The 15969-nt window shown below is 38.1% G+C and overlaps 1 protein-coding gene across 10 annotated transcripts in view; it reads left to right on the top strand.

The window, feature by feature from the left end:
• DLG2 (discs large MAGUK scaffold protein 2) overlaps window positions 1-15969 on the top strand; it is a 1082159-nt gene that overhangs the window by 782302 nt on the left and 283888 nt on the right. For 8 of the 10 annotated variants that reach the window (XM_086614508.1, XM_086614488.1, XM_086614523.1 and 5 more), the window contains one exon: window positions 15723-15878. The exons of the other annotated variants lie outside the window; for them this stretch is intronic. In XM_086614508.1, the coding sequence (XP_086470634.1) occupies window positions 15723-15878 (156 nt within the window). The remainder of the gene's footprint in view (window positions 1-15722; window positions 15879-15969) is intronic. 10 annotated transcript variants of the gene reach the window in all.

The following is a 15969-nucleotide window of genomic DNA, read 5'->3' as shown; positions in this document are numbered from 1 at the left end:
ATTATTTTTAAAGCTAGGAGGGGACTGTTCTGATCATCTAACCTGACCTACTGTGTATTTCAAATCAAAGAATCTCATCTGCTTATGCATTCATCAGCTTCATAACTTGCTAATTTGCATTTCATTTTTCTTGCTGCATATGATTACGATCTCAAGTTGCTTAACTTGTTGGATCAGACAGATTCAGAGTAACTAAATCATGATACAGTGTTTAATCAGGACATAAATATATGGAAACCACACCTTGCTTCCCTGTCTTGGCTGAAAGAATTGCTCCTTTATTTTGAGGATGCAAAGCTGACTTTGCTTTCCTTCCATTTATGATACGTTCAATTAGGATGAATTTTCTCCAAAGTGTTCCAAGAAGTTACATTTCTTAACTAATAGTTAAGACATTGATGTCATTAAATTGTGCATCAAGGCTTTATCTAGGCTAGTACTGACCTCATAATTTCTAAAATGCTTTTGTATGGGAAGAATATCAATATAGTATCTGGGTTACAATGATGAAGGCCTTCTCAATAAGCTTGTAGTCCTGAATGCTCTCCTTCTGTACTGAGATGTCAGCACCGTGACTGTCTCTGAGAAAGAGTTGGCAAGGTTCAAAAACAGCAAAAAATGCAACTTTAAAAGTAGGTGATAGCTAAGGAGACCAAGAAGTCACAGAAGGTGAAGGAAGTAATCCTAAAAAAGTAGAAAAGCTGCCCTGAGAATTAAAAGACCATTTAAACAGTTGGAAGATCTGTAAGGTGATGAAAAACTATCTTTAGACAGTCCTGTGTTTCAATATGTTCCATGTAGCTGATGTTAACTTTCTAATTACTTCTACCACCAAAAAAAAAAAAAAAGTCATAGAAGAGAAGGACTGACAGTCCTAGCCCATTAGTTCCATAGATATCCAGTAGAAAACATACTTGCTCAAAGAACCATGTAAGATACATATCAAAATTAATTAGTATGTCTTTTTGATCTTTTTAGGAAGAAAGATGTATTCCTATCCTGATATTTTTAGCTTGTTTGAAAACAAGTTAATTTTGCTCATTTAGCTCCTGACAGTAAAACCCAATACTGACACAGTCTGATTCTTGACTGAGGTATTCACATCAACCTCCATTTTGTATTATCTGGGGAAAATAATGAATGCCCAGAGAAGCAGTATATATTCTGTGAGTACTCCTCTCCTGTGTTCTTCTTCCCATCTGGATTTCCAAATTAGCTCATTGTCTAATGAGGGCCTGATACCTGAAGTCTCCTGTGGTATTGGTGCTATTGAGGGGAGAGGTTGACTCTGCAAACACGACCTTCTGTGGAAGGTGCGTGGTGCTGGCAGAAATAAAGGTGTTGAGTAATAGGAGCAGACTCTGAATGCAACAGAGCAAATCAGATTAAAATCTCCTCGTCCTAAACAAGTCTTTACTTTGACCTATTGAAAAGGAGGAGGCTATTATGGACTTACTTATTAGTGATAATAGGCTGCATGCTACACTGATACTCAGGGTACAAAAGCATAAAGATAAAATGAATGTAGTCATAAGAAAAATGGCATTTCTTGCCATTACATTTCCTCACTGGCCATACATCATACTGCAGTATCTGAGAGACACCCAAACAAGAGCCAGGAGACCAGGTTTCTCCTCTGACTACAATGACTAAGAGGCTCTGACCTTCAAAACCAAACCGTTTAACCCTTGAATGATGCTGTCTTTTTTTTTTTTTTTTAATGTCCATGTAGCTAATTATTGCCTATTGATTGAAGTAGGGCTATTGCAAATGACACAGTTAATTCTCACAGTGATTTTCACAACTATAAACTGAGAATGGTGAATGCACTCTTTCTGTGCAATGCCGTAGGATTTGCTGATGAGTCTGCCATTGAAATAAGAAGATATCTGGAAAGTCTTCGTTGCTAAAGACTTTGGGAGGTCAATTACTATATTGATAATTTTAGTGAAACCGATAGATCCCCGATTGATTGCAGCTTTTATAATTAAGTTTCCCCACATAATTTTTTATAATTAAGATGATTGCCAACTACTGAAGTGCTATCCATTAAAACTACCTGGTTCTTGCTATAATAGGTTTTCAAGGCTAAATTACATGGCGATCACATAAGGAAACTTATTACCCATGCAGTCATAATATGGCAATACTTCTGGCAGATTTTCATTTATATGAGCTAAAAATATTTGGAACAACAACTTCTCCACTATGAGAGGCTTTTGTAATTTCATAATTCTTTGTACACACGGTTTGAGTAAGGCTGATGACAACCTTTCTTTTAACTTACTTGCTATAATGAATCTATCAGTAGAGTTTAAATGGCTGAACAGTCAACTTGATTTGTCTACTTTCTTTTGCTTTTCTTTTTTATTTTTCTTTTTTTATAGAATCTGCATCTGAAAAAAAAATCAGTACAGTTTCTACTTAATAAAACTAAGGGGAAAAAATAACTTAACCAAGTACAAGGGGTAGAAAAGTAACAAATCGTCTTCAGCCACAAGTTTTAATGAAGCTTGACATTGTCTTTAAATTCTGAGCTTTTGCAAGGTGTGTATGTCATTACTCCAAAATGTGGTCAGTAATGGGCACAATTTACTTTTCGTTTTGTTGGATTCATTTTAAATTCTCTTGGGGTGGAAGCTTTGTCTTCCTGTATTTTTTCTAAAGATTGTCAACTTTTAAGATTTAAATAAAAGAACACAACTCCAGGTTAGTAGAACATGGGATCAAAAGCGGATAAAAGCTATATGCTGAGTAACTGTATCAATACAATCATCATCATTCTGCAAGTAAGTCCTTATTTGTCTTAGTTTCTAGTAAGATTAAAGTGTTGTGCAGGCAATGCAAGAGATTCCTTGGTTGCGTTGCTGACAATTTCCTAATGCTGCTAGAGGGCAGGAACAGGAAGAATTCTCTTCTTGACCTGCTGCTTATGCAGAGTGGGTGAAAAATAACAGCTGGGATCAGAGCGACCATGAGTTGGTTCAGTTCATGATTCAAAGAAAGTCTAGAAGGATAGTCAGCAAGTTGTGACTGTAGACTTCAGAAGAGCAGACTTCAGCCATTTTGGACAATTGCTAGGCAAAATCTTTTGGGATGTTGCCATAGAGACAGAGGGTCCATGAAAGATGGATGCTTTCTAAATAAAACTTATTGAGAGCTCAGGAATGAACCATCCTGTTGAGCAGGAAGGACGGGGATTCAGCAGAAGGCCTTCTTGGCTGAGCAAAGAGCTTTCTGATGACCTAAAATGCAAGAGATACACAAGCATTGCTTGACTGCTTAATGACAAAATCAGCAAGTTGATTGATTTGAGCTAAGACTTACAAGAGTGATAAAGGATAACAAAAAGTGATTATGCATGTGTCCTAGTTTTAAAAATCAAGGTAAAATTTGATGCAGGAAAAAACTGATGAATTGGGTGGGGGAAGACAATGTAATGGCAGATAATATAGAAAAAGCTGAAGTATTCAACATCATCTTTGCCAGGCATTTAAGGGACCAGAAGGTAATTGAAGTAGTCAGCATAGATTTACCAAAAGCAAATCCAGCCGGGTTGCCTTTCCTGATGAAATGACTAGCTGCATGGATGAGGGGAGAGCAGTGGCTTCCCTATATCAGCCAGTGCCACAGCACAGGTGCTGCTTTGAGCACGAATGCCTCTTTGCTGGGTGAAAACATAGCTGTCTCCAAAGGCATACCTGAACCATGCCATAACTCCCACAGCTGTGCACGTGGGATCTGCTGTGGGGCACATGGTGATTCCTCTTCCCCACTAGTTGCCCTGGGGAGTGGCCACAAAGGTATTTCTCACACTTCTACTGTGGGCAGGAGAAGCTCTAACATGGGGAGCACCCTTTAAAACTCCTCCAGCAGCCTCTCATCCAAACGTGAGGAAATGTTGGATAAACACACATAACTAATCCATAGCTGGAAAGAAGATATGATATATAAAGGTTTGGAAACCTTCTGGATAGCCTTTTGTAGCCTTTTGGGTATCTCCTGGATTACATGCTATCCTGTTGCTCATTGGCCTTCTCCCAGCACGGCTGTTCTCACTTACATGCAACGGCAGACTTTGGTAAGGCTTTTGACATAGTCTCCCTCAGCACTCCCGTTTGAAAGCTGAGGACCAGTGAACTTAAAGAGACTGGGTTGGGAACTGACCGAACCAGTAGGCTCAAAGGGTAATGATCATCACTTGACATCTGTCAGGTGGTCAGTGACAAGTAGCTCAGGATATCTTGAGCGCCAGTGAATATCTTCATCAATGACCTAGATCGTGACACAGAGTGCACTCTCAGCAAACTAAGGGGGAGTGGTTAACATGACAAATGGCAGAGCCGTATTCCAGAGAGATCTTGATATACTTGAGGACTGGGCCAGGAGAAACCTCGTAAAGTTCAGTAAGAAGAAGTCTGCTCCTCAGGTGGAATAGCTGGAGACATTTGTACGGCCATGAAACAAACATCTGAATTGCAACTTCATTGAAAATGAGCTGGAGGTTACAGCAGGTGCCAGGCTGAACATGGACCCAGGAGTGCACTCTCCTCACCAGTCAGGTAAACAGCATACGAGGCTATATTAGGAGAAGCATGGCCAGCAGAAAAATGTATTTCCTAGCAGACTGTGACCAATTCTTGTTCTTCTACTTCAAGAAGGATGTGGAAAAAAAGGAGAGGATCCAACAGATTCTCAAAGTTTTAAATCACATGGAGGTTTGAGGGATGCTGAGGGAACTGCGGCTTGTTTAATGTTGTGAAGAGACTATGAGGCAATCTAAGAACACTCTATAAGTAGTCAGTAGCAAAGGTGATGAAACCAAACTCTTCTCAGTAAAGGACCAATGGGCACAAGCATTGGCTTTGGGTGTCCTGATTTTAGTTTCAGAAGAAAAAAAAGACAGCAGGTGGGTGGAGTAGTGCTGGAGCAAGTTGCTTAGAAGGGTTGTGAAATATCCACCCCTGGAGATTTTTAAGATTTGGCTTGATAAAATCATAGCTGATCTGAGCTAGTGTTGGAAATAATCCTGCTTCAAGAACCAGATTGGATGAGATGACCTACAGAGATGCATTCCAACCAAATTTTCTGTGATAGTAGGAAGAAAAAAGTGGTTTATTTTGTTGTTTTAGTGTTTTTATGGAACATTCATTACTAATATAGCTGAGATGGAAGTTACAATTTACTCTTTAGCAGATGTCTGCCTTCCTATTTCCAGAAATATTGAAATCATAGTCTAAAAATCCTTTTGCTTTTAGATGTTCATTCCTTCTGTCTTTAACGAACAACATGGACAAAAGCTCCATAAAAATAAAGTACTACCATCTTGAGTTTTTACTTCCTTTTTAACTTCAGAAAATGGTAACATCAAACTTCTGTGCTTCAGCTGATAAAAAATTCACTTTAACATTTAACTCTAGCTAGATATTAAAGATTCATGGATGAAAAAGCTGTCTGCATTATCTGTTTTGCTGTGAAAAGCCTGTTTGATTTCTTTTACATGCATCTTTGCAAAATAACATTTTCTGCACGAGGAGGAGGTGCTGGGGATTGGTAGGGAGAAAAAGGAAAACCATTCAGTTGAAGTCTCAGGGGATTTTTTCCCTGTGCTGAAAGTAACATTCCTCAACTGTTTCTTGTTTACTTACATAAACTTGCTATTAGAATTGAGGATATTTTATGGAAACACCTTTAAGTTTGAATTGCTACACAGATATAACTTTTCAGTATTAGACCATTACAACTAATATTATGGTTTGTGTGTTGTAAAACTACCAATAACAGTTTTCTGACAATGGTTTTGTGAAGCACAACAATAGGAAAAAAGTACTGTGGCTTTTAGTAATAAGTCCTGAAAACTGTTGCTTTTGGGTCTTTAATGAGTTGACTTAGATCAACCATTGACAAAATATTCTGCGTGTTTTAAACTCATGTCTCCCGGGTGAAGAAGATCATCAAGCATTGTAGGTAGAACTTTCAGATGGTGAATTTTACACCATGTTTTTGACTCAATGTTACTGCATGGGTGATGAGTAAAAGATACGTAGTACTGATACAGTTATATGAATATGACAGGTAATTATGAGCTTTCAACAATCATATCACCGTGCCTAATCCAAACTCAGCATGTCACCGATGCATTAAAGAGTAAATTATAGGTAGTAATATGGGGAGACTGATAATGCTTTTTACTTATTCTTAGAATCATAGAATCATGCAACCATTTAGGTTGGAAAAGACACTTAATAACATTGAGTCCAATAATCTTCTTATTAAATCACTTGTAACTTTGGCAGATTAATTGTCCAAGTTGATATTTTCATGCTCAATTTTTGCCTAGAGCTGGATTTGTTTATCTAAGGATAGCAAAGGTTGCATGTTTGTTTTGCTTTAAAATATACTGTAACTTATATCTATTACTTTTAAAGTAATTTTAATTAACCGTTATTATCGTCAAATTAATTTGTGTTTATTTTTAGCCATAGGAGCTTGGTTATTTAAGAGATGGAGGAAGAATTACATGACTTACTTGATGTTCTGTTCTATTCTCTTCTATTCCATGTTGAAAATTGTGTTCGTATTATATTTCGAATACTGTAATATTCCATATACAGATTCAGGGTGTCAAAACATGAGAACTGATGAAACTGAATCCACATAGTATTTTTATTGCATTTGTCAAAATATTTCTTTATGCCAAGAAATATAAGTCTTTGGAAAAAATGCATTTCATTTATCCTCCAAAATGTATTTAATATTTTATTTGTGGTAGAACTCTTTAAGATTTCACTGTGGTGTATCAAAGCTTCTCACAATTTTGTAATATGGACTAGATTATTTTGAAAAGCCAGCATGACTGGACACAGCATTATATGGTCAAAGCTAGTTTTTCTCTCTACTTATTTCTTCCAGTTCTTTCTGAAATAGAAACATAATCAGGATTGTGCTCTGAATGTCCATTTCTGTTAGATTTGAATATTGAAGAGACTGGAAGAACAGTGGGAGTGTGTTTGGCAGGGAATTATGGTGAGAATGGGTGTGAATATGAGGGAGAACTTGTCACTGATTGTGTGAGAATGGAAATCACAAGAAGGGAAGACTGGTATTTATTGGGTAAGAAGACTTGGATTTGGAAGGGGAATTCAGGACAAAGTAGAACATAAGTGAGAAATGGGCGAAGAGGCATGAAGAAGCAGTGGAGGAAAGCAGCCTGGAGAAGAGCAGCAAAGAATTTCAGGGCTACTGAACCAGCAACTGCCTCAGAGAGTCGGACATGAGGTTTAGGATAATCAATCGTTGTGCAAGACATCCGTGGCAAGGAAAAGAGATAGAGAGCAGGTAGGAAATGTTGCTGATAAGATGTTGGTAGAATCAGGCTTGGGCCATCTCTCTCTAGAAAAATGGAAAGAAATCCAAGGTTTCTGGGGTTTACATGATGTGTGTGTGATCCCACCAGGCACTCTGTCATGGTAGTTCATCTGTGTTGCCTGTCCATTTGGAGAACGACATCCTGCTGCTGCTACTGCTACTACCTTGTCTCTGACGAGGTAGAGTTCTTATGCTCTAGAGCTCTTGAGCTGGTGATCCTGCTGATAATTATATTGAATTCAATATGGTGTCCTATAATAGGATTTCTTTCTTGGTTTAGTCTTCAATCAATCACACAAATTTTATCTCAAACTAATTGTTAAACTTTACAAATGCATAATAATTGTCTGCCTACCGTAAAATTTCATTTTACTATCCCAAATGTATTTTAAATAATAAGTCTTAACTTGAGAGAATGATTTATGTTAAAGGAAAAATTTAGTTATTGTCAAGTCACCAGATAATCTGTTATGTCCTGAGTAATCCAGTAATCCAAACATATTTAAACAGGCCTGTCAGAGATCCCCAAGTAATAGGATTTGTCTGTTTCTAATACAGTGAGTGAAAGCTGCTTATTACTTAACAGTTGTTTTTTTAAAAAAGCCACACATTTCAGAATCTGCCTTAGTGCTTGTATGGAGATTTTTGAAATGAAATAGTAGGATTGGCAGTGATAATATGCACAGAAATGTTAACATTTAATAGTGCACAGAGGAAAAAGGTAACCCTAAGTACATACTGCATGTGTCATGGACATGGACCTTTAAAGCAGCGGTTGCCACTTAAGAAAGACACCTTGGTGTGATTGTGGTTAGTTCTGTGACATTGTCAGTTCAGTACTCAAGAGCAATCAAAAAGAATGGAAATAAGATCTGATAGGAAAGGAAAGGAGTGCGAAATATGTTTTTCTCCATGGATCTATGATCCATATGAGTCTTGAATACTACATGGAGGAAACTGGAAAAAGCCCCAGAAGAGGACAACAGAGATGATCAGGAGTGTAGCATAGTTTCCAGGCAGACCTAAATAACAAGTAATTCCAGTACAGAAAAAAGATGATGTCAGAGAGAGATAGAACAAAGATCTGCAAAAGTATCTATGACATAGAGAAGGCAACAGACAACTACTTTTAGCTCTTTGTTACAACTCAAATACAGGGAGTTTACAATGCATTGCCATGTTTAAAATAAAGAAAATACAAGTTTTTGAAATGTCAGCATATATTATCAATGTGCAACCAAGTAACAGGGTTACAGGGACAAAGGTAGAGGTCTTTGGATATGTCACATTAGTATTAGTTTGTGGGATGCCTAAGAATATAAAAACGTTCAAATACAGATGAGGATAAGCTCTCAAATTCATGGTGGATAGGCCTACTAACCACAATTTACTTAGATTTAGTTTCTGGTCTACATAGTCCTTAACTTGCTGATTTTCAGCAGCTGAGCATTTTTTACTGGCCCTAAAATGTTCCTGCATTCTTAAAATGTCACTGCAAGGGACTATGGCCTTTGGTCTGTTAGTCCCACTGTTCCTATGGGAAACAGCCGCCTTCTCCATTACTGCAACAGAAATTTTTTTTCAAATTAAGCAGTCATTTCATTTCCTAATTCCTAATTCCTAATGGCTGAGAATAATGAATTAGGTGTAGAATATTAAAAGTTCTGAATTATACTTATGCCTTCTTGTAGGCCATTTCATTTGAAAACTTGATTAAAATGTTTAAATAGTGTTAAGAGGAATGGGGCAATCCTTACTCCTCATTACTGTGCTAAAAAAGCTGCCATGATCTTAAGCACTCGTTTTGCAGCTACAGAAAACTTTAAGGCTCATGACAATAGCAGTTCGTAATGGAAAAGCTGAGAAATCGTTGATTATAGAAGGATTTCCAGAAAAAACTAATGTAACATACTTGTGATATTTTCTTCCAGCTCTTCACACTCCTTCTCTGTTTTTCATTTAGTTGAAATAGACTTATCTTATGAGTGATTTGGTCTTATTTGAATCACCAGGACACAACCTATGAAATAAAATCAACTTTCAGTTCTAAATAAACCTATTGAACAATAAGGTGTGTGGTTCTCCTAGGAGTTTATATGAACAAGAAACTAAAAGTCGTCAAAAGACGTGTGCCTGGAGAAGAGAAGGCTCCAGGGTGATCTTATAGCAACCTTCCAGTACTTAAAGGGGGCCTACAGGAAAGCTGGAGAGGGACTTTTGACAAGAGTGTGTAGTGATAGGACAAGGGGCAATGGCTTTAAACTGAAAGAGGGGAGATTTAGATTGGATATAAGGAAGATATTTTTCACTCAGAGGGTGGTGAGGCAGTGGAACAGGTTGCCCAGAGATGTTGTAGATGCCCCATCCCTGGAAGTGTTCAAGGCCAGGTTGGATGAGGCTTTGAGCAACCTGGTGTAGTGGAGGGTGTCCCTGCCCATGGCAGAGGGGTTGGAACTAGATGATCTTTGAGGTCCCTTCCAACCCTAACCGTTCTATGATTCTATAAGAAAATTGCTGGTCATTAGAAGTGGACATTCATTTGTATTAAATTGCCATTGATTTTTTTTAATAGTGATATACTTTTAAAGACAGTTCTTTGCACACTTCCCAGCAACATTATATCAGCAATACTAATGTATTCATTATCTTTACAGAACTTTGGTAAAATTAAAAATTGCTACTCAGAAAAAAATGTTGGAAACTTCTAGCATTGTGAGATTTATTTTCTCTCAGATTGAGTTTAGCGTTTCCTGGCTATAGCCCTGCATACTCAATATGCTGTGAGAGCTTAGCTGTTTTATTTCCATATCATAAAAGATTTTAAAATCAAAAAAATTAAACTGTTAACATTTAATGTGTTATGTGTTGGCAACTGAACCCTATCAAACAGGATTCTGCCATTAAAAAAATTTAAAATTAAATTGCGGAACCTGCATGATGCTGAGGAGACAACAGTTTTAATAATGGCATTTTGTTATAACTTCTGTTGTGCAATAAAGCCAGCCTGAAACTATAACACAATCATGATCCAAACAAGGAATAATAAGGGCTACAAACAACTGGGAAGATTTGCTTTCTTTACACAATCTGTGATGAAATAAATAAAGAAAAACAGTGTTAGATTAGTCTTCTACCTCCTATTGTTACTGTTCGCTTTTCCATCAATTAGTTATACCCTTGTATGGAAATTGTGCCTTATTGCAGTTAGAGCTATACTGATTAACAATTCCAGCATTCAATTTATTATTTTTTTTTGTTAGAAAAAGTAGTTTATGACTATCTGCTGTTCATACTACCATTGAAAATCTTACTTTGTGGCGTTGAGTGACTTACTTCCCTCTCTTGTGATTGAATTATCTACTGAAGCATGCTCGAGCCAAGCTACGCTGCTACTTACGTTTTGGGTTTGCCTTTTTTTCAGAATGGTTTAGGTTGGAAGGAACCTTCAAGATCATCTAGGTCCAACCCCCATGGGCAGGGACACCTTCCCCTAGATCAGGTTGCTCAAAGCCTCATCCAACCTGGCCTTGAACACTTCCATGGTTGGGGCAGCCATAAGTTCTCTGGGCAACCTGTTCCAGTGTTTCGCCACCTTCACAGTGGAGAATTTCTTCCTTTTATCTAATTTAAGTCTTCCCTCTTTCAGTTTAAAACCATTGCCCCTTGTCCTATCACTACATGCCCTTGTAAAAAGTCCCTCTCCAGCTTTCCTGTAGGCCCCCTTTAGGTACTGGAAGACTGCTCCTCTGGTATGGTATGCCTGATTCTTATGCTAACCTAATTATTGCTTTCCATCTAGACCTAGCAGTTGCTGCTCTCATTTATCACAGAGCTTAGGTTTTAGCTCACTGGTAAAGACAGAGAGCTGTAATGTATGTTTGTCACTAAATTAGCAGTTTAAAGACAGAAAGGGAGCAGATCTGCTAAATAAGTTATAGCAGCAGTTAGTTATTTTTCAGAGTAGACTCATATTAGATAATTACTCACTAAAGTAGATATTACCATTATCCAAGAAATATACAGTAATATTCACACATTTGGCATTTTAGGAAGATTTTTTGCATAAGTACTAAAAAAAAATAAGATAATAGATAAAATAAATCCCATAACGTAGTTCTTTGTTCTTTCTCACATTAAAAATTAGAAAAATTGCTCAGTATTTATTTTAAATAAGACAAAACCTCTGAAGCTGTACCTGCTGTATGTGAAAGTGATGCAATTGCAAATAAACTACAGTGAGTCAGTCTTTAAATAATATATATCTAGCTTTTCGTTACAGCATGCTAAATGACCTGCTGCATGTTTTTAAATTCATTTGAAGAATTAATGTGTCATGACACGAGCCCTCAATGTTTATGTTCAGTCTGGCTCCTATTTTGCTAGAAAAGTTGAGATGACCTTGATTGTATTTTTTGAGTGGAACATTGTCGTGGTTTAACCTCAGCAACCAAGCCCCACGCATCCACCACTCGATCACTCCACCGCAGCAGGATGGGAGAGAGAATAGGAAGATTAAAAATGAAAAAACTCATGGGTTGAGATAAAGACAGTTTAACAGGTAAAGCAAAAGCCATGCATGCAAGCAAAGCAAAACAGGGGATTCGTTCACTCCTTCCCATCGGCAGGCAGGTGTTCAGCCATCTCCAGGAGAGCAGGACTCTGTCCTGCATAACAGTTGCCTGGGGAGACAAATGTCATCACTCTGAACATCTCCCCTTCCATCTTCTTCCCCTAGTTTTATATGCTCAGCATGATGTCATACGGTATGGAATATCCCTTTGATCAGTTGGGGTCAGCTGTCTCAGCTGTGTCCCCTCCCAACTCCTTGTGCACCCCCAGCTACTCACTGGTAGGTTGGGTGAGGAGCAGAAAAGACCTTGACTGTGTGAGGATTGCTCAGCAGTAACAGAAACATACCTCTGTTATCAACACTGTTTCCAGCACAGATCCAAAACAGAGCCCCATACTAGCTGCTGTGAAGAAAATTAACTCTATCTCAGCCAAAACCAGCACATACGTTAGAAACTATTTCTAAATAGCATTCCCCTTACCCCATACTTTGAGAGAAGACACCTTGTATCTGTCATAGCACTGGAGAAGAAGATATACGAGACAGGATTTACCAGGTGTGCTGATGCCATTGGGTAGAAGTTATTTATTCTTCTTCCAGTGAAGAGAAATATAAATGACAAGAGAAAATGCTGCATTAGAAGCCTAATTTAATATAGCTGAGTGGTCTTCATAATTATCTTTTTTTTTAAATTATTTTATTGGGGATTATTTTCTTCCAGAGTAGGTAGGTACTATTGTGGCTAAATACTAGTTTGCTGTGGAGAAGGTGAAGAGTCAGGAAGTTATTTAAAGACAGTTTATTGCAGCAAGTATCTCATATTACTTTTAAGGATTACTGGCCTACATGAAGAGCAGTTTGTATGACCAGGACAGTGATCTGCCCAGTATGTTTTAATCGTTCTCCTCCTTTCTGATTTTTATCCAACTTTCTATTATTTTTACACTATTTAATTTACATTTACTAAATCAAATTGAGAGAGAAAATAAGTTTTTACTGATCTGAGCTGGAACCTTGATGTTATGTACTGCTTATTTTTCAAGTTCTTGCTTTTATGTGGCAATAAAATGTTCAGCCAGGGCCCAGCTATGCAATTGGCAGTATTGGCGTATGCGTCTGAGTAAGATGAAGGTGTCTAAAGAGCTGGTTCAGTCCATGATCTTCATGATCTTGAAGAGTGGCTTGGTGAATAGGTGGCTAAGATGATCTCAGAGCAGTTCATAGGCCTGACAAGAAGTGCACTCATAACTCAAAATTAGCTGCTACTCTGAATCCTATTCTAACCAAAGAGTCCAAGTATTAAAAGGGTAAATTGTTTGAATTCCTTTTCTTAACCTTAAGATCTCTCTCTTCAGCTCAGTTACAGAGGGTTTGTTGTTAGCTGGGTCACAGTATCACTTACATGATACCAATGAGTAGAGGACTTGACATATCAGTGAAATGACTTGAGAAAGGCTTGTTCCAATTTTGTTTTCTTACCATCCAGCACGTCTGAAAGGAGTGAAAAATTCTAAATGATTTAAAATTTTCTGGGCTTCACAAGACATTTTGTTAGGGCTCTGTGTTTATATTTGAAGGACTAACTTGGTCTCAATATCTAGGTAGATGCTGACTGTTTACCGTCATTTTGCTTTTGGAAGCAGTTTGTAACTGTCAATTAACATAGCAATCCCATATCTATCCATCTCTGCGGCATGATTTGTGTCTCAGCATCAAGGTTGGATGGTCACTCACTGATGACTCAGTGTAGTTTGAGCATTCACAATATATCCAAGGGGGAGTGACACTCTCATGTCATCTACCACTCAGAGAGGATGAATAACTTGAATGTAGGAAGTCAGCAAGTTGGTTATGGACTGGTTAGTGTTTTAAGCCATGGGAAATCTACAGTTTGTGTTCTTCTTCCTTCACTGGGGCAATGTATCTTCAATTTTCAAAGTAGGTATCATTTATATTTGGTATTTGTACTTGTTTTTTAATGTATCGCCTGAAAGCAAAAGTGATTTTTGAGGAAATAAAAGGCAGTGTTGGTCTAAAATAAAATATAGAAGTGGGTTTTCCTCTGGATTTTTGATATTGAAAGCAGCAATTGATTTAGTAAACAAATTATTAAATCTCTCCCTCTGAAACAAGTGTGAAATATGCTGAGAAAAAAGAATTTATACCTTAAACATTTTTAAAGGTTTTATACTAAATGCTTGACAGAATGCTTTATAACTAAATGAGTGACAGTTTTGCTATTTTGATATTAGGTAATACTAAATTGCCATTTTTTTAACAGTAAAGTTTTCCTTGGGAAAGTCAGGCACAGAGAGTTCTCAAATCATATGTCAGATTGCTATGAGTAGTGTTATTAGCACTGAGTGAGACCAATTTTTACGTAAAGCAGCTACTCCTTTTCCCCCAAAGGACAAAACCAGAAACTAACAACAAAGGAAAATTTGTTCTCTACATCTGCCAGTGCATCCACAGCCTTAATAAATTCCAGTACCTGTGAAAGTCATAGCAAAAACCACACCCATGTGAGGCACAGTGCAGCCAGAAGAACAAAAAAGAGTTTCATTAGCTGCTTGGCCTCTTGATATTTGCAGGCTTTTGAAATAAGATTTTCATCTAGCTAATACCGTATTGCTGTGATTAAAGACAGTGGTGTACCCTGGATCTTCTGGCAGAGGCGAGGATGTGACAGCAATTGCGTCTTGGCACTCTTTAGAGCAGAAACTTTAGGAAATTAAGCATCAAGTTTCACTCTGCCAAAAGGCCCAGAGGTATCTGCTGGGGCCAACACAGTAGCTGGAGAAGTTGCATGATGATAAATATACTGTATGTGGTGTGGTTTTTTGGAAATTGCTGGTTGTCTCCTGTGGACCCTTGGCTGGTTGGTACTAAAGGCTGCATCCTCTCCTCCCCTCTCCCCAGGAGGTTCCCTGGGAGGTTAGTGGTAAGTATTGCCTCTCCTAAGCAATTGCTCTCTAGGCAGCAGGAGAGAAATTCTAGGTGACCTGTCAGTATCAGTTTTGGGATCTCATTCTTCGTATCTAGCTTCACAGGCTGCCGTCTGTAATTAGGAGCAGCAGTGCAAGCGCGATTGCAGTAGCCTTGTCAACGAGGTTAACCGTTTGAGATGTGGTCTGCATAATCAGCTTCTGAAGGTTGAATCTGAAAAATGAGAGAAGAACTCGTGAAAAGAAATGAATTGCCTGCCAATGAGATGAATTGCTTACGTAGTTTGTTACTGTCAGTGTTATTACAGGATATGGTTCACTTGGTCCACAGCTCTACTTGCAAACCCCCAGCACATCGGGGCAGGAGTATGTTCTATTATACTACAAGTAATAGGTATTTCATCTTTATCTTAAATTAATGGGTAAAAAATACCTCTTTTCAGGTAATAAACATATTTTCTACTGTGCAATGCTGAAAATTAAGATCATAGAAAGCTGTGCAGAAGTAATAAAAAAATAAAAAAGCAGAGTACGTGGAAATATTTGTTACTGATCTTCAGAGATAAGAAATTCCCTTTCAGTGCCACGCTTCCCCTAAGCCAGTTTCACGGCCCACTTCTATTGTGTATATCTTTATATGCAGTTGCTTGTATGCCCCAATACTGTGTTATCAAATTCTAACGTTTCCTTTAACAGCACACTTGACTTGTCAGAAAAGCCTTACTGAAAAGGTCTTGCCAGATCTGCTATGCATGCTTTTAAACTGATTGCTGTGTTTTCTCTGTATTCTCAGCCACTAATACGTACCTGATCTTTTACTCTTGTCTCTGTATCACCAGGCCTCCTGAACCTGTTTACAGCACTGTGAACAAACTGTGTGATAAACCACCTTCTCCTAGGCACTATTCCCCTGTCGAGTGTGACAAAAGCTTCCTCCTTACAGCTCCCTATCCCCACTACCACGTAGGCGTGCTCCCTGACTCTGAGATCACCAGGTACTGCATGCGCTTCTTCCTCACCTCCTTCGTTAGAGTGCATGGACATCACTAGATTTATCTCATAGTTTGCATCTTCACCATAGATCTT

The sequence above is a fragment of the Tauraco erythrolophus genome, chromosome 1 (genome assembly GCF_009769465.1).
Source record: "Tauraco erythrolophus isolate bTauEry1 chromosome 1, bTauEry1.pri, whole genome shotgun sequence".
Taxonomy (NCBI): domain Eukaryota; kingdom Metazoa; phylum Chordata; class Aves; order Musophagiformes; family Musophagidae; genus Tauraco; species Tauraco erythrolophus.
Note: the sequence above shows the minus strand (reverse complement) of the source record. Positions and strands in the feature narration are given on the sequence as shown.